At 43.5% G+C, this 25,249-nt stretch overlaps 1 protein-coding gene across 1 annotated transcript in view; it reads left to right on the top strand.

Moving 5' to 3' along the window:
* Positions 1-25,249, top strand: part of PIKFYVE (phosphoinositide kinase, FYVE-type zinc finger containing) — a 112,889-nt gene that overhangs the window by 15,789 nt on the left and 71,851 nt on the right. Inside the window, exons 4-8 of the mRNA XM_063116108.1 lie at positions 11,494-11,609; positions 13,931-14,102; positions 17,108-17,315; positions 19,788-19,877; positions 22,354-22,489. Coding sequence (XP_062972178.1) covers positions 11,494-11,609; positions 13,931-14,102; positions 17,108-17,315; positions 19,788-19,877; positions 22,354-22,489 — 722 coding nt within the window. The remainder of the gene's footprint in view (positions 1-11,493; positions 11,610-13,930; positions 14,103-17,107; positions 17,316-19,787; positions 19,878-22,353; positions 22,490-25,249) is intronic.

Raw genomic sequence — 25,249 nt, 5'->3', positions numbered from 1 at the left:
AAGATGGAAATGTTTTTGAAGCGGGACAGATGTTGGAACGTCGTGAGTGTCCCGAGGCCGGTTGGTCAGACTGCTCAAGAAGCACAAGTGTGGGAAGAGCAGAATGAAAGGGCCAAAGCAAACATTGTCTTGAGTATGGAGGACTCGCAAATTGTCCATATCAACAGAGATGAGACGGCAAGAGACAGCTGGAATGCGCTGAGACAGATTTATGTGCGTGCGTCGGCAAGCACACGGCTGAGCCTCACCAGAGAGCTGTATCGGTTAAAGTTGGAGGAGGCTGGAAGTTTGGCAAATCATCTCCAACAGGTGAGATCTCTATTTGTCCAGTTGCAGGAGGTCGGAATCGTTTTTACGGAAGAGCATAAGTGCTACCTGATTTTGGGGTCGTTGCCTCAAAGCTGGGACGTTCTGACAACCAGTCTGGAAAGTATGAAGACTGATGAACTCACTCTTCATTATTTGACGGGTCGTTTGCTCCAAGAAGAGAAACGGCGTCTTTCCAGGAAGGAGGAAAACTGCCAGGAAAGGGTTAAGCAGTCAGCCCTTGGCAGCGGAGAAAGAATGCAGAGAGATAAGTGTTTCCAAGACAACAATGTGGAGAGAACCGCAGTTGCAATAAGAAAGTGTTATTTTTGCAAACAGCCGGGTCATATCAAACGCTTCTGTAAAAAGAGGAAGAAGGGAGTTACACAGGCTGGAGAGGAGAAGGAATGCTCGAATGCATTTGTTTCAGCCACAGTGAGGTGTAACGAGGCCCAAGAGGTTTGGCTGATTGATTCTGCGTCGTCCAGAACAATTTCTAATAATCCAGAGGCGTTTCGGAAGTTGGAACCAAGCAAGGTGAAGTCAATCACGCTTGCAGATGGACGAACGTCGAGGGTGGAAGGAATTGGCTGTTGCTACGTTCCATGTCTGCAAAAGGAGTGTGAACAGGTTCTGTATGTTCCAGATTTAGATTTTTGTCTCCTTTCTGTTAGTGCTCTAACGTCTGAAGGATACGTTGTTACGTTTCAGAAGGATGAGTGCCAAGTGATTAAGGATGGACAAAATGTGGCACTGGGACATGTTAAAAATGGACTGTTTTACATGGGTGCAGGTAAAGAAAGGGTGGCACAAACTGGTAACGTGCCAGACCATAAAAATTGTGTTCATGAGTTGCACAGGCGTTTAGGTCATGCAAGTTTTAAAGTGTTAAGTCACATGCCTCAAGTGTGTACAGGGTTAAGCTTGCGAAACTGTAAAAATTTCTTGGATTGTTCAATCTGTCATCAGACCAAATCCCGGGTGCAGAACATCTGCAGGAAAAGTGACAGGGTGTCACAAAAGCCTTTTGAACTGGTGTTTATTGACTTGGTAGGGCCATTCACGCCTACACAAGGGGGATCCAGTTACGTGCTTGTAATTCTGGATGATTACACACGCTTTAGTTGGTGTTATTTACTGAAGCGAAAATCAGAAGCTTTTGAAACTTTTAGGGATTGGAAAACTTGGGCGGAAAAGTTCTTTAACAAGCCCATTATTTCTGTGCAGTCGGACCGTGGGGGTGAGTTTGTTTCTGGAAGGTTCTGTGAGTGGTTTAGGAAAACAGGAATCACACACAGGTTAATAGATCCCCAAACTCCTTTTCAAAATGGGTCAATTGAGAGAAGAATTGGAGTACTTCAAATGAAGAAAGATTCTCTAATGGCTGATGCAAACGCTGAGCAAGATTTGTGGGGAGAAGCATTTTTAACCGCAAACTATCTGTGTAATAGAACCTGGAGCAGGGTTACAGGCAGTTCGCCTTACTGTTTACTTTTTGGTTCAAAGCCAGATTTGTCTCACTTGAGAACATGGGGGTCTTGGGCATACGTGCATATCCCAAAGTCCAAAAGGTCTAAAGGTGAAACCAAGTCTGTGAAATTACGTTTTGTGGGTTATTCTGGCATGCAATCCAAATCTTGGCGATTTTCCCTAAGTCATGGGAAGGTGGTTGTTTCTAGGTCTGCTACTTTTCAGGAGGCAGGTTGGGACAGGATTCAAGGTTCCCAAGTTCTGTTAGAAACTGTGAACAACCAGGAGAAAACAGTAACTCAGGGGTTAACTTCTCAGAGCCCTCACATCTCTGAGAAGAGTGTTTCCACTCCCAAAAGTGGAAGGGAGGAGGGAAATGAAAGGGAGGAAGAAATTGCCAGTGTACCTCGTCGTTCACAAAGAAAAAACAAAGGAATTCCACCTTTAAAGTATTCAGATGAATTCAGTGTTTGTTGTGTGAAGTCTGAACCTGAGAGTTACAATGGTGTGTTGAAATTGTCTGAACAAGAGCAAGAAAAGTGTTTTCAGGCAGCGAAAACTGAAAGGGGGTGTTTTCAAACACACGTGTCTGTATGCAAAGGGGCAAGCAAAAGAGTACATGATTGTGGAGCTAGTGGTTCGTCTACTGGTGGCAGGGAGTTCCCAAGACCACATTCAAGAAAACTCAGCCCAAAGCTGCAGGAAGGGTTGAAACTGAAGTCTCTGGGGAAAGTTAGGTGTTACCTTGGTGTAGAGGTAGAAAAGTTTCCAAAGGAAATTACCTAAAAAGCCAGAAGCAGAAAGTTTTAAAATTGCTGAAAGTTTGCAAGTTGGAAGATTGCAAAGTAGTTCAACGCCCCAAAGCACAAAGTTTTTCAACAGTGCTTGGAAGAAGAAGAAAAGAAAAGCTTACATATAAATAAGTCTCTGGGAAATGTAACACACAGAGAAATGTACACAATGTTGGGATTGTTGTAAACATGTAAAGTTGATTTCTTACAGGTGAAATGTAATGAAATGTAAATTGTATTTTTTCTGTAGTTAAAAATGAAAGGGTGTTGTGGTTAGGTTTTTAACCACAGAAGGAAAAGGACTCTAAAGAGTTAAAAAGATGTCCTTGGCCAGATTGTCTCTGCCAGGAGAAGTCCAGTATGAAGCAGATTCTTCCCTGGCCTACGTGCGGTACGAGATGTACAAGATGAAGAGACTATTGGTTAATTGGGCCAAGGAGAAAAGTGTATTTAAGAAGTCCATGTTGTATGGCTACTTACTGCTGGAACTTACTGCTGGAACTTACTGCTGGAACTTACTGCTGATGTTATACTGCTACGTTGTTGCTGTACTGTGAAAGGACTGTATATATGACCATTTATTCTGTAAGTAATTTATTTAGTGTCAGTAAAGCTTCTTACTGACCAAAGACCGTGAGTGCTTCTTTTTGTTCCTAAATTCAAGCTGAAACCATTTCCAGACTCTACGCTGCTGCTATTTCGCACTCTGCTATATTTTTTGGGTAAGCAATTACCCCGATAAAACTTCCTGACTGTTAGACCAGTACGACAATGGAACCAGTGACCTAGAGAGGTTGTGGGCTCTCCCACACTAGAGGCCTTCAAGAGGCAGCTGGACAACCACCTGTCAGGTATGCTTTAGGGTGGATTCCTGCACTGAGTAGGGGGTTGGACTCGATGGCCTTGTAGGCCCCTTCCAACTCTGCTATTCTATGATTCTATGAAATGTTCTCTTAAAGGATTTAGGAAAGTTAAATGGGGAAACCACGAGTGGGCTTTCTGTGTTCTCTCCCCCTCTAACCCCATAATTTTAACATGAATTTTGTTCTTACGACCCACTGAGTTCACTTGTTCTCTCCCTGCAGTTGAAGCAACAGTCTGTAATGTCGTTCTTTCTAGCTGTACTAAGCATGGGTTTCCTCTGGCCTGTCTCCAAACAGCCAGATCTGGTCAGTCTTCTCAGATCCCTTAAGAGATGGTGTGTGTGTGTAATGTTCACACACCTTGTGTTGCAGCACAAACAGTTTTGTGGAGGTACTTACACAGCCTAGCCTGTGAGGAAGATTTGCACTGTGCAACTTTGGTCTGTAGGTGGGCCCCCACATTTACTATGACTTTATTAGAATGTAAGCCTATGCGGCAGGGTCTTGCTATTTACTGTTTTACTCTGTACAGCACCATGTACATTGATGGTGCTATATAAATAAATTATAAATAAATAATAATAATAATAATAATATTCCTTTAAACAGAGAAAACAGGCAAGTTGGGAGAAGGTTGGCTTAGAACTCTTTCTGCTCCCTGATGGACTAGTTTTCAGTGAGCAGGGAATTGGTTACTTTTAATAAAGGAGCACCCGGTCATGTTAGAGCAGTTGACTGTTAGAGCAGTACGACAATGGAATCGGTTACCTAGGGAGGTTGTGGGCTCTCCCACACCAGAGGCCTTCAAGAGGCAGCTGGATAACCATCTGTCAGGGATGCTTTAGGGGGGATTCCTGCATTGAGCAGGGGGTTGGACTCGATGGCGTTGTAGGCCCCTTCCAACTCTGCTATTCTATGATTCTATGGTTCTATGTGAGCCCCAACCTGAAGCATGAACTAGTATGGCCTAGAGATAGAATTGCGTTTCCCTGTTCAGCAACAGCTGCAGGACTACATGAATTGCATCTTTAGTAGGAGTATATATAGAGATAGTGACCACATTTTATTTATTTATTTATTACATTTGTATCCTGCCTTTTTTCCTCCAAAGAACCCAAGGCAACGTACATAATTCTCCTCCTCTCAATTTTATCTTCACAACATCAACCCTGTGAGGTGGGTTGGGCTGGGAGTCTTTGACAGGCCCAAAGTCACCCAGTGGGTTTCCATGGCCGAGTGGGGACTAGAACCCGGATCTCCCAACTCCCTGTCCGACACTCTAGCCACTCGGCCACACTGGAGATGTTTTCTGTGATGGTCCCCTAAAAGATCATTCCAACTTTGAAATTGCCCAATTTGATTGGTTTTGTGTCCGTTTGTTGTTACTCATCATATAAAAAAAAATATTAGAAAGGGGGAAAAGACTATTTTTATTTTATTTGTTTATTACATTTCTCTACCGCCCTACAGAGAACTGACGCTCTCTGTAGTCGTGAAAATGTTCGGAGTTCTTTGTAATATGCCTGCTTCTGTGGCCAGGTGAGACTTGAAATCTTCCAAGCAAGAGTGACAGTGCCCATGCCGTTTAATACTAAATCTCCTGTTTGTTGTTGTTATTATTTATTTATTTATTTTATTACATTTATATACCGCCCCACAGCTGAAGCTCTCTGGGCGGTTTACAATAGTCAAAACCAGTGAACATTAAAAAGAAATATACAAAATTTAAAACCATCAAAATCATAAAAAACTAACAAAAACAGACAATATCCGTTTAAAACAACTGTTCTGGGGTCAGTTAAAAAACTCAGCATATGAAGTTAAATGCCTGGGAGGAGAGAAAAATCTTGACCTGGCGCCGAAAAGATAACAATGGTGGCACCAGGCGAGCCTCATCGGGGAGATCGTTCCATAATTTGTGTGGTGGTTGGGGGCATTGCAGGACAGGCACGTCTTGATTTTAGCAGGTTTGTGAGAGATTACATAACGGTTTTGGGCAGGGCTGTGGAGTTGGCACATAAAACCTCCGACTCCTTTATTCATGGCACCTCCGACTCCGACTCCTTTAATTATAAATTTCCTATATATTTCCTACATCGACTTCAATCACGCAACTTTTTAGAACCCTAACCTGTTAAAGCCTGGGTCTGAAGGCTATAGCTAAGACGTTCTGGGTTTTTTTTATTATTTATTAAAGAAGTCCAAAAATGAAAACAATGAGGTTATATTTTTATTTATTTATTTAATTGCATTTATATCGCCCCATAGCCGAAGTTCTCTCTGGGCGGTTTATCAAAAGACTGTAGAGTATAAATTAATAGGATATGGAACTATAAAAGAAAATCAGGAACAACTTTCTCTACTAGTTCAAAAATCTAAAGTATATACTTTGATATCAAAGTCAAAATTACAAAAAAGTAAAAAAACAATTGAACACCTAAAACAACTTAACAAATGACCATTTTAAAAGAAATGAACTCAGTTAGGTACATAAGTAACATAAACCTTTTTCGAGATTAAAGTATCGTTTGACTATAAAATTCAAGTGAGTATACATTTAATGAAATAAACATTATATTGTAGAAAATTGAAGACTAACATATTGCTCTTAGAAACAGAATTGCTTCTGCCAAATCCTCCCTCATAGAAGCCCTTAAATCTGATTTGACTATTTTCAGTGTCGAAAACAGCCTTTCAACACTGACTTGGGTGGGTGGCATTGCTGTTACAGTTCTAGCTGCATCACTAATAACCACTGGATAAACTAGGATGGCTTCTTCTATAGTCAGTTTTGAATAGGTTGGAATCCAGGACAATCTTGGTTTTCAGGGACATATCGCAACTCTATATACAATTTAAATTTATTAGGAGTCGGATTCGGTACATTTTTACCGACTCCGGTAACCCAAGAATTGCTTCCAACTCCGACTCCACAGACCTGGTTTTGGGGACACTGGGCTTCATGCCTTTGCACTGTTGGTTTTGGACATCGCACACATTCCTTAGTGCTGAGTGAGTTCATAATGAAAAATGACAAATTGCAATCATGCAGTGAGCTCCCCGCCCCCCTCCTCCCGTTTTCTCCCAAACTTCTTGACATTGAGAACCTGGGCATACAACACAACTGCAGAGGTAGCATTTTAAATAGGAACTGGATTGTTATTCCTTCACAAATATTAGCTGCTGTATGCAAAAGGAAGGTTGGAATGGGAAGCGCCAGCAGCTGCAGTTCCTTCTGGTGAGATCTTCCTTACTGTATGGGTAATCAAAAGCATTGCAGGCAAAGAAGTGCTCACCCTTTTCCGTCTCTCTCTCTCTGCTTCTGTGATCTGAAAAGCAAAAGAAGATAAACGGGCATTTTACCGTTTGTATGACAGGTGACCAAATGACTTTCATTGGAAGAAATTATAGTGCTTAAAGTATAGGAAATAAAAGTACCATCTTCCTCGTTATTGTTGAAAAACATAGCTTCTGCTTAAAATTAGCCCCTTAATCTTATTTGTGGGTTTACTGTCACTTTGAAATTTAAAGTTTTTCCATGTGCTACGTCTGGAGGAGACAAACAAGGAAGGATGCAAAGCACAGTGTCAAATGATTTAGATCAACCTGGTGCTTCCAGATGTTTTGGACTTCAGCTTCCATTAGCCCCAGCCAACAAGGCTAATAATCAGGAACTTTGTGCATTGTAATCCAAAACATCTGGAACATTTAAAGTATGAAGAAAAGCTGATCGAGTTGAGCTTAAAAAGATTGTGAGCTGCAATATTGCTTCTGTGAAGGACAACTGCATGTGTACAATTTTGTATGATGCACGTGTATAAGTCTACTTTGTCATGTATACATGCATATAGCAAAATATAGAGCCAGTGTGGCGTAGTGGCTAAAGTGTCGGACTGGGAGTTGGGAGATCCGGGTCCTAGTCCCCACTCAGTCATGGAAACCCACTGGATGGCTTAGGGCCAGTCTCAGACTCTCAGCCCAACCTACCTGACAGGGTTGTTGTTGTGAGGATAAAATGGAGAGGCGGAGGAGGATTATGTACGCCACCTTGGGTTCCTTGGAGGAAAAAAGGCAGGATATGAATGCAATAATAAATAATATAATCATAGAACAGTAGAGTTGGAAGGGGCCTACAAGGCCATCGAGTCCAACCCCCTGCTCAATGCAGGAATCCACCCTAAAGCATCCCTGACAGGTGGTTGTCCAGCTGCCTCTTGAATGCCTCTAGTGTGGGAGAGCCCACAACCTCCAGGGGTAACTGGTTCCATTGTCATACTGCTCTAACAGTCAGGAAGTTTTTCCTCATGTCCAGCCAGAATCTGACTTCCTGTAACTTGAGCCCATTATTTCATGTCCTGCAGTCTGGCATGATTTATAGATTATTTATTTATAAATAAATAAATAATAAAATACACACTTTTGCTTATTACACATGGAAAATTGGGCTCCACTTCGATTGCGTTTCTCCATATGCACCTGTCTGCCTGAACGCAGGGGTTGCCAACCTAATGCTCTCCCAATGCAACTTCCATTAGCTCCTGCCAGCATGGTCAATGGTCAGGGACCATGGGAGCTGTAATCCAAAACGTCTGGAGGGCCCTGGGTTGCCTATCCCAGAAAACTCTTCAGTGGGATGACTCTTGGGGGCGACCCTATCACCTGAAGTCAGTCTGCCTTGGTGATGGTACTGCAGTTGTGGGACGTTCTCCCCAGATGGGTTTGCCTGGTGCCTACTCTGCCAGGCTAAGAAGTCCTTTTTATTTTCCGAGGCTATTAAGATACTATTTTAATCCCACTGCTTTATGCAGCGTTTTAGTTTATTATATTTCATTTGAATTTAGACTTTAATTGCATATCGTTTCTTGGGGTGGGTGGGGATGAACTAACTTGGGAATATATGGTTGAAGGGTGGTATTAAAATACCTGTAACAAAGTAAATAATACGTGCGAGTACAGCTTGCTTACCGTTTCCTACAAGCACTCCAAGATGGCACATAATGCCTCCCTTGAAATCTGGCCTGAATGTTTGTTCTGTCAATACAGCTGAAAACTGGAAAGTGTTTGGCGTTTCCCACAAACTTCAGGCTGTACGGGGTGGTGTGGCAAAGTGTAGGGATTTTAATACCTGATAAAACAACAACAACGCTCATTTAAATCACAGCATTTAGGAAATGAATTATGCAGCCAGCCATTCGAGCCTTCCTGGTCACGGAAGGTCACGGAATGTGGCACAGAGGTCCTCCTCAGCTTACAAAGGCAAACTCTGTTTCTCATCCCTGCGAAGCTGGGGGCCTGGCGGGTTGCACAGCAACAGTTAACTTCCCTGCTTCTTGTCAGAGCTGCCGGCGTTCCTGCTGACATCAGTGATATATAAAGCAGTACGTACAAAGGAGCCATGTTTGTTTCTCTTATACAAGAGGGAGCGAAATAAAATGCATGTCCAATGGCGAGCGATACAATTGGTAAGAGATTTGATGCAATCAAAATATATATAGAAAAAACACCCCTTTGAACAGGGATGCTAGTGAGATTAGCAAATTTTGGGGACCTGGGCCAGCAATATTAAGAAACTTTGATAAAGCACGCAAACTCTTCTCCTCTGTAGTTACTGTAAATGAGTTATGACTTTTTTTTTTAGAGTTGTCATTATTGTGTGGTTAGTTTAGTGAGTTATTCCAGATCGAGTGATGTACTGATTATTGAAATTATATTGATGACTTTCTTTTTGTATGAATTTAATTGTTATATATGGAGCCCCTTCTAGTTCAGTAATTGCAGAAAGGGGCACGTAAAATAGACTCGGCTTGATTGACTTTGTGGCCGACTTAGAGCAAGTTAGGGTTTTCATCCGATAATGTTCTCCGTGATGAACACTTCTGATCATGAAGTCCTCTGACCTTCTGGAGTTACCGTGCTGCAGAGGCTTAGGTGTGTATTAAATCCCTGAGATGTTTCTCAGGTGAAACTATTGAGCTGTGTGGGTGTATTTATATTCTTGCTTTACAAAAGGTTTCCAGATATCTCCGTCTCCCCCACCCCCACTTTTGAAAGCTCAGGTTTGGAGACTTCTTCCCCTCACCCAGCACTTTGGACACATCCCATATCTTTTTGAGCCCCATGGCCTCTCTTACTTCATGCCAATGTTTATGCTTTTAGCTAGGTTTATGGCTACTGTGAGGGAACCCGGCGCTATAACTTTCTCTAACCTGTACCCATCCTGTGGACCCCTTACCATAGGGGCTCCTTCACCCCCACCATCTCTCTTTCTCTTCCCCTTCCTGCCTTCCAGGTATGTGCGTGTGTCAAGTGCACCATATTTTAGAACAGGCGTGGGCAGACTTCAGGAACTATTTTGTTGATTTACTAAAACTAAAAGATCCACGAACCCGAGCCTGGTGCAAAAGACGTACACTTGGGGCATGTCTACACCAGGGGAGGGGTGGGGGAGGATCTCATGATACACTGCTCATGAGGTCCTCCCCCTCAGTCCACACGCGACGCCCCGGGAGGAAGGAGGACGTCGTGCCCGCCATTTTTTTAAAAAAGGAAAGGACCTGGAGCACACCGGCGCTCCAGCACAAATGTAAGGTTTTTTAAAAAGAAAACCCTCTCCACCCCTGATGGACATGGAGCACCTGAAGAGCTCTGTGCCTAGTTCCCGGCTCCTCGCATTTACTTGCAAGCAGCCGGGACGAAACCGGGACGGCCGCCCACACGTCCCGCGGTCTTGGGGCGATCCCGAGACCACGGGAAAAGTCGGGATTAAAGCTGTCCTGGTTATCCTGGGGAAATGGAGGGATCACCCCTCCCTGCCCCCGGGATCCCCTGTGCATCGTGTGAACGCACAGGGATGATCCTGGGGCGATCCCTGGGATAAGGACTCGTCTAGACATGCCCTTGGAATTCAAGAATGTGGAGCCCAGGAGTTTTGAGGATCAAAACTGAATGGCATGCACACACCATTATATGGGGAGGGGGGAGGTAATTCTGTTTTAAATGTTGTTAATTGGGAGTCAGAAATCCTTGCCAATCTACTGCAAATTAGCTAAGATCTACCAGTAGGTTCCAGATCTAGCTTCTGCTTACCCCTCTTTTAGAACAAACTAGTCTTATACTAGTCTTCAAGAGAATGAAAAAGTAACTTAATAGAAGCTTTTTTCCTGGCAAATAGAGCCACGCCACGTTTGTCTGCGTCCCTCTTCCTCACTTAAAGATCATTCTCTCCTGCCTTCTCCAATTGGTGAGCAGAAGTTTTTGCTCAGCCAGTGCTGGTGCCTGGGATACATCAGAGCCAGGGTTTTCAGACCTGAATGTCGATAACGGGAGTTTGAAAGTATTGCATTCTTTCAACACCTTAGGTTTGTGATGGAAATTCTGCTTCCAGTTATCACAGACAGGTTACATTTTTGCTTAGTACCTGAATCAGTCTAAAAACTACTAACGTAGTTCTAGTGTGTGTTTTAAAGAAAGTAATATTAGGTGAATTTGGTAAGTGCCTTTTTTCAGATTACTGATCTTAGAACTCAAAATAAACTGGGAAGCATTGTGTTAGAATACCTTAACACAGCCACGACTGTATTTCTGAACCAACTTTTTTTTTTTTTACTCCTCTAACCGAAGTTTGTCATACTATTAACAAGGTAATGTTTCATGGTTGAATTGAAAGGCTGTGATTATTTTTTTTCAAAATTGCACTTCTTGGAAGCAATTTCTGTTGCGTTTGGTCAGGCTTTTTTTCCTAGTAAATGGGTTCACCGCTCCATGGTATCAAATCTTCCTTTTTCTATGAAATGCTTTTTGCTGTCTTCTATCCCTGATTGCTCAAAGATTACTGAAAAGTGGCTTTTCTCACATAAAAAGGCTGCTTGAGGTTGAACAAGGTGCTCTGACTTGTGTACTTCAGAGGTGGCTATTTAGATTTTAAAAAATCGTAAACATTTGTGTTGACCTAAATAAAAGAGAAGTGCTGAAGTTCCTGCCCCTGAATACTAAAGGATGTCCATTAATAGAACAGTGAATATATATATATATGTCAAATAGTGACAAATGACTTTTGATTTCAGACAATCGAAGGAAAGAACCTCCTCTCAGTGGTCATGATCCGCGGACAGCTGTTCAGCTTAGAAGTCTCAGTACAGTCTTGAAACGCCTCAAGGAAATCATGGAAGGGAAAAGCCAGGTATTGTCTTTTGCGTGTGTTTGTTTTTAGATTCTGTCAGGGCCATTTTGGTCCTAGAGTCTGTTTAGAGAGCTAAAGAGCATCGCCTATTGTTGCACAAGCTGTCTTGTAAACACTGAGGGCAAGAATAATCTCCCTTGGTTTGAACTATTTCCTTCTTGATGTACATAATCACTTAGGGAGTGTATATACAAGCAAATTAGCTTTCAAGGCTTTTCAGTCCGGTGAGGCTGTTTTCTTCCCCTTACTGAATGGGCAGCATCCAACGTTTTCCCTCCTCCGACGGAAAGAGCAAACTTTGGGCCCACTGTCAAGAACTCCATTTTCTTTTTGCGTTCCAGCAGTCTGTGGGTTTCCATTTCGTCAGTCTGAATCAGTATTCGTAATGCATCACCGGCGTGTGAGTTATCTAGAGAGGCCTCTCGCCTCAAGGTTGGACCAAGTTTAATTGGACCAAGATATCTCTGCTACATTCCTGTTGGAAGTCTCTTCCTGCCCTTGGGGTGTGGTAAAAAAAAGGTCTCAGCCAGCCTGTAATCGGCTAACAGAGATCTCCTTGGAGTTGCCAGGGGTGTGAGGATGACAGTGGGGTGGCAATAGCTCTTTGTTTTCACCTCAGTTTTGCTTTTGGTTTGTGGCTCTCAGTATCACAGCTTGGGCCTTGTCCTGTTAAACATACACGCCCAGCTACGTCGACACAGGTGTACGTAACTGTTGGTATTTTCTGTCCGAAGCATTGTTTCCAAATGTACTATGATTCTGGTATGTCTTTTATTTCCAATTTACCCTTTCCCTTTGTAAATAAATGTAACATCTACCTCAAGTACTGCGTGTGCTTCCTTCCAAGTAAGTCTTGGTACTACGCCAAGAGCCTTCTGCTTGGTTAATTTCTGTTGTTTTAAGGTTTTGGGTCTGGACTTGGAATAGAGGGTGCCAGCTTAGGCCCTTATTACTTAGGCCCTAGGGGTGTCCTGTAAGGTCTGAGAGTCCCCTGGCTCAATCTGAGGCGGACATAAAGGGTGGTGGCAGCCTACTTTTCTGAGTTGGTGTTCAGCCCAAGCAATCTTTCAGCCCTGCCTACGCAGCTGGGAGCTAGGGCAAACCCCTTCCTCGCCTTCACACCCACCCCATAATTTTTACTTCTTCCATGGATCAAATCACTAGCTCAGCCTCCCCTCAACTTTTCCCAGCCTCTGGATGTTTTGGACTACCAGCTCTCATGGCCCTAACCATTGGCTGTGCTGGCTGGTGGGAGTTGTAGTCCAAAATACCCTGAGGGCATCACATTGGGGAAGGCTGGTCTAACTAACTCACAGCTGGAGTGTTATTTATTTATTTATTTCATCTCTTTTCATTTCTATACCGCCCAATAGCCGAAGCTCTCTGGGCGGTTCACAAAAATTACATATAGAATTTACAATAGAATTTTTATTTTACTTGAGTAAACCATGCCTGCCTTTTTTAAAAAAACAAACAAACATGTCATTTGAATTGAGAGAAGAGCCCTCTGCTTGTGCCATTAAGAGAACAAGTTTGCACCAAGATCTTTGGGGTGCTTGTCACGGGTGTGATCAAAACCTTTCTATATATATAAAACGCTTAGGTATGTTTCCGTAAAGGCTTCAGCTGATACAGGTTGCTGAGCAACAGTAACAACGTGTAATGTCAGCTGATACAGGTTGCTAAGCCCCTCGCCCGACTCCTCCGGGCTTTCCAAGGTAATCCTACCCCCCTTTCTGCCTCTTCGCTCACCCTCCCCCCCACGAAGGGGGCAGCGCCACGGTCCGGAGCATGAGCGAGGCACGGCCGGGGCCCCTGGTGGCCGGGTCGGAGGCCGCTCGCCTGCTGTGAGCCGAGGCCCCAGCCTAATCTCATGCGAGCTGGGCGGGCGGCCCAAGGCTGACAGGAACCCCGGAGAGAGGGGGATACCTGCTTCCCTTCCCCCTGACCTCCCTGCCACCCAGGTCTACCAGACGGTGCTGTATCGGCGGCCTCCAAGCAGCCTGCACCCCCGCGATGATATTTAATTAATAAACTTTAAGATATGCTACAACAGCATATGTTACGCCGGGTACAGCTAATTGAATGAATAGCTTATAGTCTGCCACACCAAACTTTTAACTGGTAATCTAAGAATGTCCCACTGGGCCTGTGGAAGAACCTGCCCTGGGAAATGCAATTCAGTCCGTGATTGAGGAAATGCAAACTAATTATGGCCTTGTGACTTCTCATGATATAGTTTAGCTTCAGAGTCAGAAATATGCTATGTCAATCTGTTGTCTTGCCTTGCGACTTGACTGAATTCTTAATCTCCCTCCTAGGACAGTGACCTGAAGCAATACTGGATGCCAGACAGCCAGTGTAAAGAGTGCTATGATTGCAGCGAGAAATTCACCACCTTTCGGCGCAGGCACCACTGCCGACTCTGTGGGCAGATTTTCTGCAGCCGATGCTGCAACCAGGAAATCCCTGGAAAATTCATGGGCTACACAGGTAAGATGCAGCGTACTCCAACACCCAGCCTCTCCGGAAGTGGGGCAGCAGGGGAAGGGCGAGGGAGTTACTTTTGCTTGGCGTGTGTGTGGAATCTAGCACTGAGCCTTTCCACCCTGGAAGTGCCAAATTATTTATTTATTTATTTATTAAATTTATATACCGCCCCATAGCCGAAGCTCTCTGGGCGGTTTACAAACGTTAAAAACAGTGAACATTAAAAAAAAGTATACAAAATTTAAAACCATCAAAAATATAAAAACAACAGTATAAAACAACACTATCCATTTTAAACAACAACAGTTCGGGGGTCCATTAAAAAAACAAAACCTTAGCATATGTTGTTAAATGATGTTAAATGCCTGGGAGAAGAGAAAAGGCTTGACCTGGCGCCAAAAAGATAACAATGTTGGCGCCAGGCGAGCCTCGTTGGGGAGATCATTCCATAATTGGGGGGGGGGCACCACTGAAAAGGCCCTCTGCCTTGTTGCCATCCTCTGAGCTTCCCTCGGAGTAGGCACTCGGAGGAGGACCTTAGATGTTGAGCGCAGAGTACGGGTAGGTTCATGTCGGGAGAGGCGTTCCGTCAGGTATTCCTTCATCATCTTCACTCGTAGTTCCATGCCACCTAAAAGCAGAACGTTCTTAGTTTAACATCTACCAACATGCTTTTTTCCTGAGTCCAGGCTTTTTTTTGTCCAACTTTGAAAATTTCATTTTCCTTCCTGCCCCATCACCCATATCTATCTCACAATGGGCATTATACAGTTGTTTGGGTGAGTCCATGGTAGACTTCAAAGCACGAGGGGTGAAATAACCAGCCAGCGTACAGGAGGGATGCCACCTAGACTGCCACCTTGACCTAAACTGCAAGAAGACTTGCACAACGCATCCATGCACTTCATACTTTGCCTCCCCAGTTTCCCAGCAACTATGTTGTTGCTTCCCAAAGTATTTCTGAGTCTTTCTTCAAAGTGCACCTGGATGGCAACCCTCCTCCCTTCTAATAATTCAGAAGTTCCATCATGTGACAGACCCATGGCAAGAGCTATGGGAAGGCCAAGTCATTGGGCAGGGAGTTCCCAACAGTAGAAGGTGGAGGCCCCATGTGCATGTCTTGTGGTATTGCCCTCACTGTTAAACTCACCTTGCTGGAGCATCCACAAATGCGTGGCAGTCCTTCCTGCTTATCCAATTCTTTGCTCCAATCTGAATTACTTGGAAGCAAGTCATTGCTAAAGGTGTTCTCTTGTCTTTGTAATAAGACTAGCACTTGGTGCAATTTGGCTGAACTGCTGCTGTGCCTTAACCTTTGATATACCTACTTTCCCCAAAGTGCAGGGAAAAATCATTGACCTCTCTCTGCCTCTGTTGAGGACAATTGTCGTGTTCATGCCTGTTCCCTTTGGCATTCACACGTGCTGGCAAGCTGACACAAGACGCTCACATCAGTGAGACTTCTTTTATTGAGGAAATCACACAGTAGACAAGCCTAATGGTTACAGAGTCTCCAAAACACACTTAAAGCTGAACGATGATTAGGAAGCTTTAGGCTCTTTTTTCTGAAACAGTCTTTAAGGCAAACACTCGGAGAGGCGGGGTGAATAGGGTATGCCAATAACAGCTTTGAACTTCTCCAGACACCATATATACTGGCACCTCAAAGGGACATGGCCAAGCTCTTAAAACGAAGTCCCAGGAAAGGTTGCTCTGAGCCACGAGAGCCGGGCAGAGAGATCCGTCACGCACTTGTCAGTCTCCACCTACCACTACTGAGCTGATCCCATTACCATGACTTCAGGAAAGGTTAAGCCTCAGGCCTGGGAGTCCCATCCTTCTGCTAAGGACTGGGAACTCCTTGCCACCTGAGTCTGGGCACGAACACAGAATCCACAGCATATGCGAGTCTATGAAAAGCCTTACTACTTTTCATGGCACAGTTCTTAGATATCTAAAGTCCAAATAGCAAAGTGTCCATGTGCAGAGTGCTTTCGAAGTCCCAAGCGGAGATGGAATCCAAAGCAGGGGGGAGATCAGGCGTTGCGTCGAGAGATGAAACCTAGCAAAGCTTTTTCCGCTTTGCATCAGCATTCAAAGCCACTTGACAGACAGGTCCTCTGACCAGTAAACCAAGCCCACGTCCCAAGAGGACGGGATGTTACCACCCACTTCGAAGAGCGGCCCCCCACCTTTTCCAAAACACTCTGAAGTTCCCAGAGAACCAGCAGCTTCAAGGCCGAAGCAAAGGAATGAACCAGCTACTCCCATGGCAACTGTTTACAGTGATCAGCTTGCAGGGAACATCTGACATTCTCAAAGCATTTCCTAATAAATCTAACCACTAGGTACAAGGCCTATGTTGTTGTTGTTTATTCGTTCAGTCGTTTCCGACTCTTCGTGACTTCATGGACCAGCCCAAGGCCTATACCTGACAGCAATATTTGGAAGTTGTCTCACAACTGCCAGACATCCAACTACTTCATCTGGCACTTGAGCAGGGTGAGCCCATGTTCTGTCTTAAGGAAAGACGAGGGGCTATGAAGGGACATCACAATATGTTTGTGTTGTTCTGTCCCATGGGGGACGTGTTAGTCTGGGGTCTAAAACCTGGGCCTTGTTCACTGATGGAAACTTCCCCAATATACAATTGCTTTAATTAAAGGAGAAACAGCTAACATGTTTCAGTAACGTCTTCACAAGTTGTCACTTTTTTTACCTCATAGATACAACTTTATCTTCTGGCCACCTCATATTACAAACAGCAATATTTAACTAGGAGTATTATTTTTATTTTTAGTGTGGTCCTGTGTACCAACAATTATTCCGGGCCTGATTTTAGATGAGTGGCTTTCCCAAGGCTCTCTTCCAGTCCTGACTTCCCTGTTCTCAGCGTGGTGCTACGCGTAGACGGAAATCTCAGAAAAGATGCTTATTTTCAGGCCGCCTGGTATTTAGGTTTGCCGCTGCAGAGCGCAAGACTGTTCTGTCTTTTCTCGTTCTCTCAGGTGACCTCAGGGCTTGCACTTACTGTCGTAAAATAGCCTTGAGCTATGCACACTCAACAGATGGCAACTCCATCGGGGAAGACTTGAGTGCTTTGTCTGATTCTGCCAGCTCTGTGTCATTATTGGATCCTGGGGAACCACGGACTCCCGTAGGCAGCAGGAAAGCTAGCCGGAACATCTTCCTGGAGGAAGACCTTACCTGGCAAAGGTACCCAGTGGCTTTTTAGTTACCTTTCAGGCATAGGCTTAGTCTTAAGTGCTCGGGAAATCTGTTGTCTACCTATTATTTTATGATGCCCTGTCAAAAAAACAGCAGTCAAGTCACACCAGTTGCTGCTGCTCTAGCATTTGCACTTCACATTTGAATACTTCTGTCAATAGCGAGGTTAGGGTGCAATTCTTTGCATGTTTAGGCACAAAAACATCTCACAACTCCCAGCGTTCCACAGCCTGCTGTGCTATGCTATGCTGGGGAATGCTAGGAGATGTGAAGACTTTTATTTTTGTCTAAACATGCGTGGGATTGCACTGTCAGCCATATAGTCCTGTAACCATAGTTTTGTTCATTGAACTGTTAAATTAACAAGACAAAGGTATATTATGGACACAGGGCCCTTGTTGGGGAACTTGAATAAGTGAATATATGTGTGTGTGTGTGTGTGTGTGTGAGGGAGAGAGAGAGAGAGGGAGGAAATGGCCCGGTTTGCACAATCGTGCATGCCGAGGAAATTAGCATAATTATCCTCAGCAGCATGGCTTCTTGTGTCATGCGGACCCAGCCAGGGTGGCTTGTTGCCATGGGTAACAAGCCACCCAGAACCCATTGGCTCTTGTAGGGTTCTGGGTGGCTTGTTACCCATGACAACTCCCGTCTACCCCATCCAGCATGACTAATGACTAGGGATGTTGAGGGTTGTATTCCAAAACGTTGGAGTATGCCAGGTTAGGAATGGCTGTTCTAGGGAAAGATGCCTAGCTATTCTCGTCTGGAGATGAGGCAGGCTTTGAGCCCTTGGCCTTTTCTGGCTTGAATCTAAAAGGAAAGGCGCACAGTGGATTGAATTCACTTTGAGGTCTAAATGTCGTTCTCTGTGGTTAATGAGAGACTAGTACTTAAAAGGTTGTCACACAGAGGAGAGCCAGGATCTCTTCTCGATCCTCCCAGAGTGCAGGACACGGAATAACAGGCTCAAGTTAAAGGAAGCCAGATTCCAGCTGGACCTCAGGAAAAACTTCCTGACTGTTAGAGCAGTACGACAATGGAATCAGTTACCTAGGGAGGTTGTGGGCTCTCCCACACTAGAGGCCTTTATTGAGAAAGAAAGCCCAACTTTATTGAGCTTTCTTTGTTGAATTGTTTGATGGATTGATTGTATTTTTGCACATGTGATAGAATGCGCTGTATATATTATTTTTAAACATTGCTATTCAATCTATAAAATCGTTATTTTTAATCTTCTTCCTTAACTTCTTTGTTGTCTACTGTATTCTGTTAGGTTAAGGGTAACACATTTTTGTTACAGTAGTAGAGTCACTAACCTGTAACTGGAGAGACGAGTCCTGTCTTGTTGTAATGGTTAAAGCACGCTTCCCCAACTTGGTGTCCTCCAGATGTGTTGGACTGCAACGCCCGTCGTTCCCTGCCTGCATAACCTTTCATCACCCTGGCTGGGAATGATGGGAGTTGCAGTCCAACAGGCTATTTTAAAGAATACAGCTCCTCCTGGTGGCTTTGGGTTGAAAATACCCCTCTGGCTGCAAGTTTCAAATCTGAATAAGTTGGAGTTTGGCACTCTCTACCTGAGCTCCGCTCATAACAGAGGAGAATGTCTCTGAGCATCTATAGACTACTTTTACTTAACAGTTCTGGCCAATGTTTCTCTGTGTACAAGTGTAAGCAACATTTCTTTGAAAGCATTTTTATAAGCGGGACCCTCCTCCCCTTGCTTCTAAAAAAATAAAAAAGCTCTACTTTCACAAACCATCGGTAGCCGGTCTTGATTGCTGTCAAATCTGAGCAATCATTTCACACTGCTGCCTTATTGGAAGCTGTAATCTGCCATGTACTTTATTTATTTATTTATTTGAGTTGTACTGGCCTTTCTCCTGAGAAAAATGGCACTCAAGGTGGATAACAGTCATAAATAAATATTGATTTAAAGAATAATAAAATTAAAAAACCCCACACAATCAAAAACACAACAATTACAGAATAAAAACAGCATCCAACCCAACAGACCAGCGCACAGGGCAAAGGCCTGCTCGACTAAAAATGTCTTTTAAAGCTTGAATTTGGTGATGTTCTAAAAAGATGTTTGAAGACTCTACATGCCTGATTACTACATTCTAATGAGGTTTGGGGCAGGGGAGGGAGGCCAGGGTTGCCAAGAGAAGACCTTCTATTGCTTTCAGATGCTGGTCTGGTTTGGACGGTACAATTCTGGAGAAAGAATCAGGGATGGAGAAAACGGCCTTTTTGAGCATCTGGCAACTTGTCATTTACTGTAATTTGTAGAAATAACTTAGGAGCATTTCTTTTGGAAGAACAAAGGCAAAAAAAAATTACTTCTGCTTTTTAAGTGTCCAAAGACCTCACTGAATGTCGTTATGACAATGGCCTTCATTCATTACCGTAAGTTAGTGCTAATTGCTGATTAAATGTATCATCCTTTGCTTGCAGCTTGATTCACCCAGACTCTTCATCCTCCACTTTGTCAACCCGACTTGGATCGGTTCAGGAGGAAGCAGGGAAATCTCCTGCTCGGAACAGGTGAGCGGCTCAAACTCATGGTCCTCTTTGTACTGAATTGTACCTGTAGAAAGGGCACACCGCTGACCCTGATGGAATTTGCAACATGAAGCTTATTTCTGCTGGCCAGGCCTTAAAATGACATTGACGCTTTATTGAGAGATAATTGTATCCGTCTGTCATGGGCCCTACGCCAAGGTGGTATTTGAGTAAGACCAATGGAGAGATTACAGACCTCCTGGCATTCATCAGCTGCAATGCAAACATGACAGGAAGTCCAGGGTTCAGGTGGTTCAGCGCTGAGTGAAATTATGTCAAAGATGTTGGACGTGTGAATTTACTGATACTTTTCCTGCCTCTGGATGGTTGGTGGTAACCTTGGTGGACTGTTCCCGAAAGGCTGATTATTAGAGCAGTAGTGTTCCTCCATGACCAGCTTAATAGCTGCAGCTGAATAACTTGGCGTTGTTAGTGATATGGTGTGTGTGTGTGTGTGTTTTGCTTTGACCTTTCTGACAAATCTTTGTATGTGGCCATATATATTATGGATAAAGCAGAAATGACGCAAAACTGTACCCAGGTCCACAGGGTTAGGAGTAAGTTACGGCCGCTTTCCAGGGATTGTTTCTTCCACTCTCCCACAATGGATGATGATGATCAGATTATACTGGTCAACCTTGCTGGAAGACTGGCATTGATGAAGTCTAATATTCATTGTTCATTGTATTAGGCCAACCCTCTAGCTGTTTCTGCAATATACTAAGGGCGCAATCCTATGCATAATTAGGCAGAAAAAAAGTCCTACAACTTCCAGCATTCCCCAGCTAGCCTGCATTTGGCTTGAAAAGGGCAAGTAGAAGAAGAAGAAGAAGAAGAAGAAGAAGAAGAAGAAGAAGAAGCAGAAGCAGCAAATGATTACTTGATATTAAAGTAGCTGGGCCCAGCTTTTCCTACCTCTGTTGTGACCAAAAAACAAATCCCACTATGATTGTTGGGGTGACAGGGTGGAGCCCAAAAAGCAAATGTGTGAATTGGCCTTTTCCAGGCCTTCATACCTAGAGATATGAAGGCCTGGATAACCCCCATAAAAAATAGGATCAGAGTTTTTTTTAAATAATAATAATAATAATAATACATGTTTTCCTCTTCCTCCCTTTTCCTAAGTTTTTTTTGGGGAAGCCATTCCCCCCACCAAATTTCTCTGCCCCCCCCCAGCATTCAAATCTCTTGCAATTTCATAGTTGAAGTACCGTATTTCTTCGATTGTAAGACGCCATCAATTGTAAGACTCACACTAATTTCAGTACCACCAACAGAAAAAAAAACTTTGATTCTAAGAATAATAATCGCACCCGTGATTCTAAGATGCACCCCGTTTTTAGAGATGCTTATATGGGGAAAAAAGTGTATCTTAGAATCGAAGAAATATGGTATATCAACCCTGTATATTTGTGGAAGTATTGGTCTGGTTTTAAATTCCTCTTATTTGGTTCTATTTCACTGTGGAAGGAGTTAGCCCTCTCTCCGTGTTTCATTGGGCAATGGTTTATGTCTAAACAGTCAGTGCCTCTCTCTGAATTGATGTAAGTCTGTTGCAGATGTAACACCGTGGTTAGGAGAGAGGGGGCTTCCCTGGGCCTGGTAAGATTTGCCCCCTCCCCTGTCTGTGCAGTCTGACCGGGCGACTCATGCTTTTCCAAAGTGCTTCTGCTGGAGGTTGCCATCCAGTGCAACACTGAGAATGCACAAGTAGATTGATATCAATTTTATTTTGGATTAGAGTTCGTGGGGAGCGGTGTGGAGAGTAAATTGAGGAGATTCTTAGTTATTTGAGGAGTGAAGCAGGTTGAATTTCACATAAGATCTTTGAGATCTTCTGGGAAAGCCCTTCTTTCAGTCCTACCATCTTCACAGACGCGCCTGGTGGGAACATGGGAGAGGGCCTTCTCGGTGGCTGCTCCAGTGCTCTGGAACTCTCTTCCCAGGGAAGCTAGACTGGCTCCCTCCTTGATGGGCTTTTGGAAGCAGGCTAAAACGTCCTTGCTCTGGCAGGCCTTTGGCAAATAATCTGGGCCTCCGCCTATGCTAAGGTCTTTTAACATTGCCATGAATTTTAAATGTTTAATGTTTTAATATTGTAATATATTTAATATATTTTAATTTTTTGTATATTTCTTTTCATAGGTTTTAAAATGTATATGTTTTAAATTTTGTACGGCTGCCTTGAGGCCCAGTATTGGGCAAAAGGCGGGATACAAATAAATAAATATAATAAGAATAAGAAAAATTAGCTTAAAAGCATTGCCCTCATTTTTAAAAAAAACGCACACCAAACAAAACCTTATTTCTAGTTGCTGAGTTTGAAAACTGGCTTGGTGAGAGAGATTGCAAAGAAGTTCCCTCATGTTGTAAAGTTTCGACTTGTTCTGTTAAACATTAATTTTTACGAGGTGGGGTCAACTTTCATCTATGAGCGTTGTTCTGCTTCTCCCACCAGATCAGCCAGCGTTACGAACCTGTCCCTGGATCGATCGGGGTCTCCCATGGTTCCTTCCTATGAGACATCAGTCAGTCCACAAGCTAATCGCACTTATGTGAAGGAGGCCAATGAGGATGAACGCAAAATCCTTCTGGTACCAGCCAAGCTTTTGTTGCATCTTGCGTCATTCTGACAGAAATAAGTAGTGTCTTGCTGCCTTTTGTGGTACCTTATTTCTTAAGTGTGGCTACCTTGTACTTTCCTTTGATCCTTCTCCCATAATTTTGTGTTGTGCACCCTTTTTATGCTATTTATGTTGGCTTGTGTTTATACTCTTTCCTCACCCGAGAGGAAAGAGTCAGCGGATTCAAGCTTACTCCCTCACGCTGCTGTAAAGTTCTTAACAGGAGTATAGCTTTACTTTTCAGCATTGGCAATAGAACAACATACAATTCTTTACATTGCATATTCAGATTGCATAGTTCTTCTTCCTTTTGAGAACTTTTAAACAATCTTTCCTACCAGCAATTAGTCTCTGGGAGTTTCATTTTTCAGACCTTTTGCTTTGAAGCTTTCCTTCCGTGCCAGCCAAATGATGCGATATCAACCACCTTGTTTTCAACTCCTTCTGCAGCCATTTTCCTTCACTGATTAGTTCCTTCTGTCAATTCTTTTCCTTCTTCCGACCCCCTCCTACCAACTGTTTAAGACACTCCCTTTTTAAACTGTTAGCAAACTGACATCAATTAACTCAGGTGTTTCTTGCCTTCATTACAGACACCTGCCTAATTTGCTGCTGCGTTTCTCTACTTTCAATCTTTAACTACACCCATTCTTTGTAAAATATACATTTGATTATTTACACAATTTCAAAATATCAACAATTTATTTCCCATTCTTTCTTCAAGCAGCTCAGGCTGGTGTATTTGGGTTGTTATTAGTTCAGCCCTTCCATTTTCCTGGAAGAAGAAGTGGGCCAGCCTGTGTCTCTAAGGCCACTGTATACCAGTGTTTGCAAATATTGTTGAGCCAGTGTGGTGTAGTGGCTAAAGTGTCAGACGGGAGTCAGGAGATCTGGGTTCTAGTCCCCACATAGTCATGGAAACTACTGGGTGACTTTGGGCAAATATAAATGCAATAATAAAATAAAATAAAATTAAAAAATTATTACGTTCCTATATGTACAATTGAAAAGTTATTTCCATGCGAATGACTGTCTTTTGAAGAGTTTTAAGTGTGTTCAGCTTCAGTACATGAAGCTGAACACTTAAAAATGCTGTATAAAAATGGCCAAACGCATGGGTAGGCAGATCTATAATGGCTGTTTTGAAGTACGTTTACAAGAGAAGATGTTAGCACTGTATTTGTGTGTGGTTATCGTTTGTTGTGACACACACAAGACAATTTAATGTACATGTCCTCAGTACAGGAACACCATTGCTTCAGGGTCAAAAGGCTAACTTATACACCTGCATGCGTACGGCTTCACACCTTATCATCCAATGGCAGCTAAATTTGTTAACTACCTCTGTTGAAAAGACAGGAGGGCTGGCAAGCAAAGACCAGTTGGCACTGTAGCTGGACTGCCCCCCCTCCCCCATGGGGACATCTGCCCCTGTCTGTCTTCTGGGAAGAATCCTGATCACGTGTGATGCGCCCCTCCTCAAGTATTGTTTGATGTGATTGTATTAATGGTTCTTAATGTTACTTGTAAGCTGCCTTGGATTTGAATCCTGAAAGGCAGGATATAAATACTTGTAATAAAAAAGAAGTAAGGTATTGTGCTTTGAGGTGATGTTTGATGATAACTCTGTCTGGAATGTTCCATCCATTCATGGTTTACAAACCATGGTTTGTTATCATGGCCAGCTTCTGACAACACGACAGCCCACATTTCAAACAAACCATGGTTCAACAACAACCCATGCTCAACCCTTGAGTATGGCTTATCGTGTTGTGTGAACCTAGCCAATGAGAACCAGAAACAACAACATCAAAAACATTCTGACCCACCTTATATGAGCACAACTATTATTCCAATATAGGGTAACATTATTCCATTTATCTGCGGCATTATTTGTATGTACATTTACCTCACCTCTACATACAGACTCTGTTAACTTCTCCATTTCTGCTGTGTCTGGAAGGAGACCCAGCAAGCTTCCAATACCTAGCAGTTCATGATCAATAATTTCTGGATATAAGCAATATAAAAAAATCAGTAACATTAAACAATACCAACAAAGTAGCCTGAGAACTTAATGCCCAGGATTTGCTGCCAATAAATCTGGCCAAAACAACAGTCCCACCACATATATGATAGAGATCTGCCTGCAATATAACATAATCTTAATTTTAAGAAACTGATTTTGAAAATTGGGAGGGGTTTAATGGGCACCTAAGGAGGTGTCTGGGCACACTGGGGTGCCCACGGGCACCATATTGGCCCTGTGGGGAAGAAGAAGGACCGAGGGGACAGGAGCAGGCAGAAGTAACATCGGGACCTGCTCCTGCTGGACTCTTCCCCCCCCCCCCACAGGGCAAACTGCCATCTTGGCCCTGTGGGGAAGAAGAAGGACCGAGGGGACAGGAGCAGGCAGAAGTAACATCGGGGCCTGCTCCTGCTGGACTCTCTCTCTCTCTCTCTCTCTCTCTCTCTCTCTTTCTCTCTCCTCCCTCCCTCCCTCCTTGACTCCTTTTCCTTGTGTGTCATGTCTTTATTAGATTGTAAGCCTGAGGGCAGGGACTGTCTTTTTTGCTAAGTGTAAGCCGCTCCGAGAGCCTTTTTTGGCTGAGGAGCGGGGTATAAGTTTGATAAATAAATAAATAAATAAATAAATAAATATTGCCAACCCCAGAACTAGAGATGGCTTTCTCTAGGGCAAAGTGTCAAGAGTACAAACTGACGTAAATT

Source organism: Elgaria multicarinata, chromosome 2, assembly GCF_023053635.1.
Source record: "Elgaria multicarinata webbii isolate HBS135686 ecotype San Diego chromosome 2, rElgMul1.1.pri, whole genome shotgun sequence".
In the NCBI taxonomy this organism is placed as follows: Eukaryota; Metazoa; Chordata; class Lepidosauria; order Squamata; family Anguidae; genus Elgaria; species Elgaria multicarinata.
Note: the sequence above shows the minus strand (reverse complement) of the source record. Positions and strands in the feature narration are given on the sequence as shown.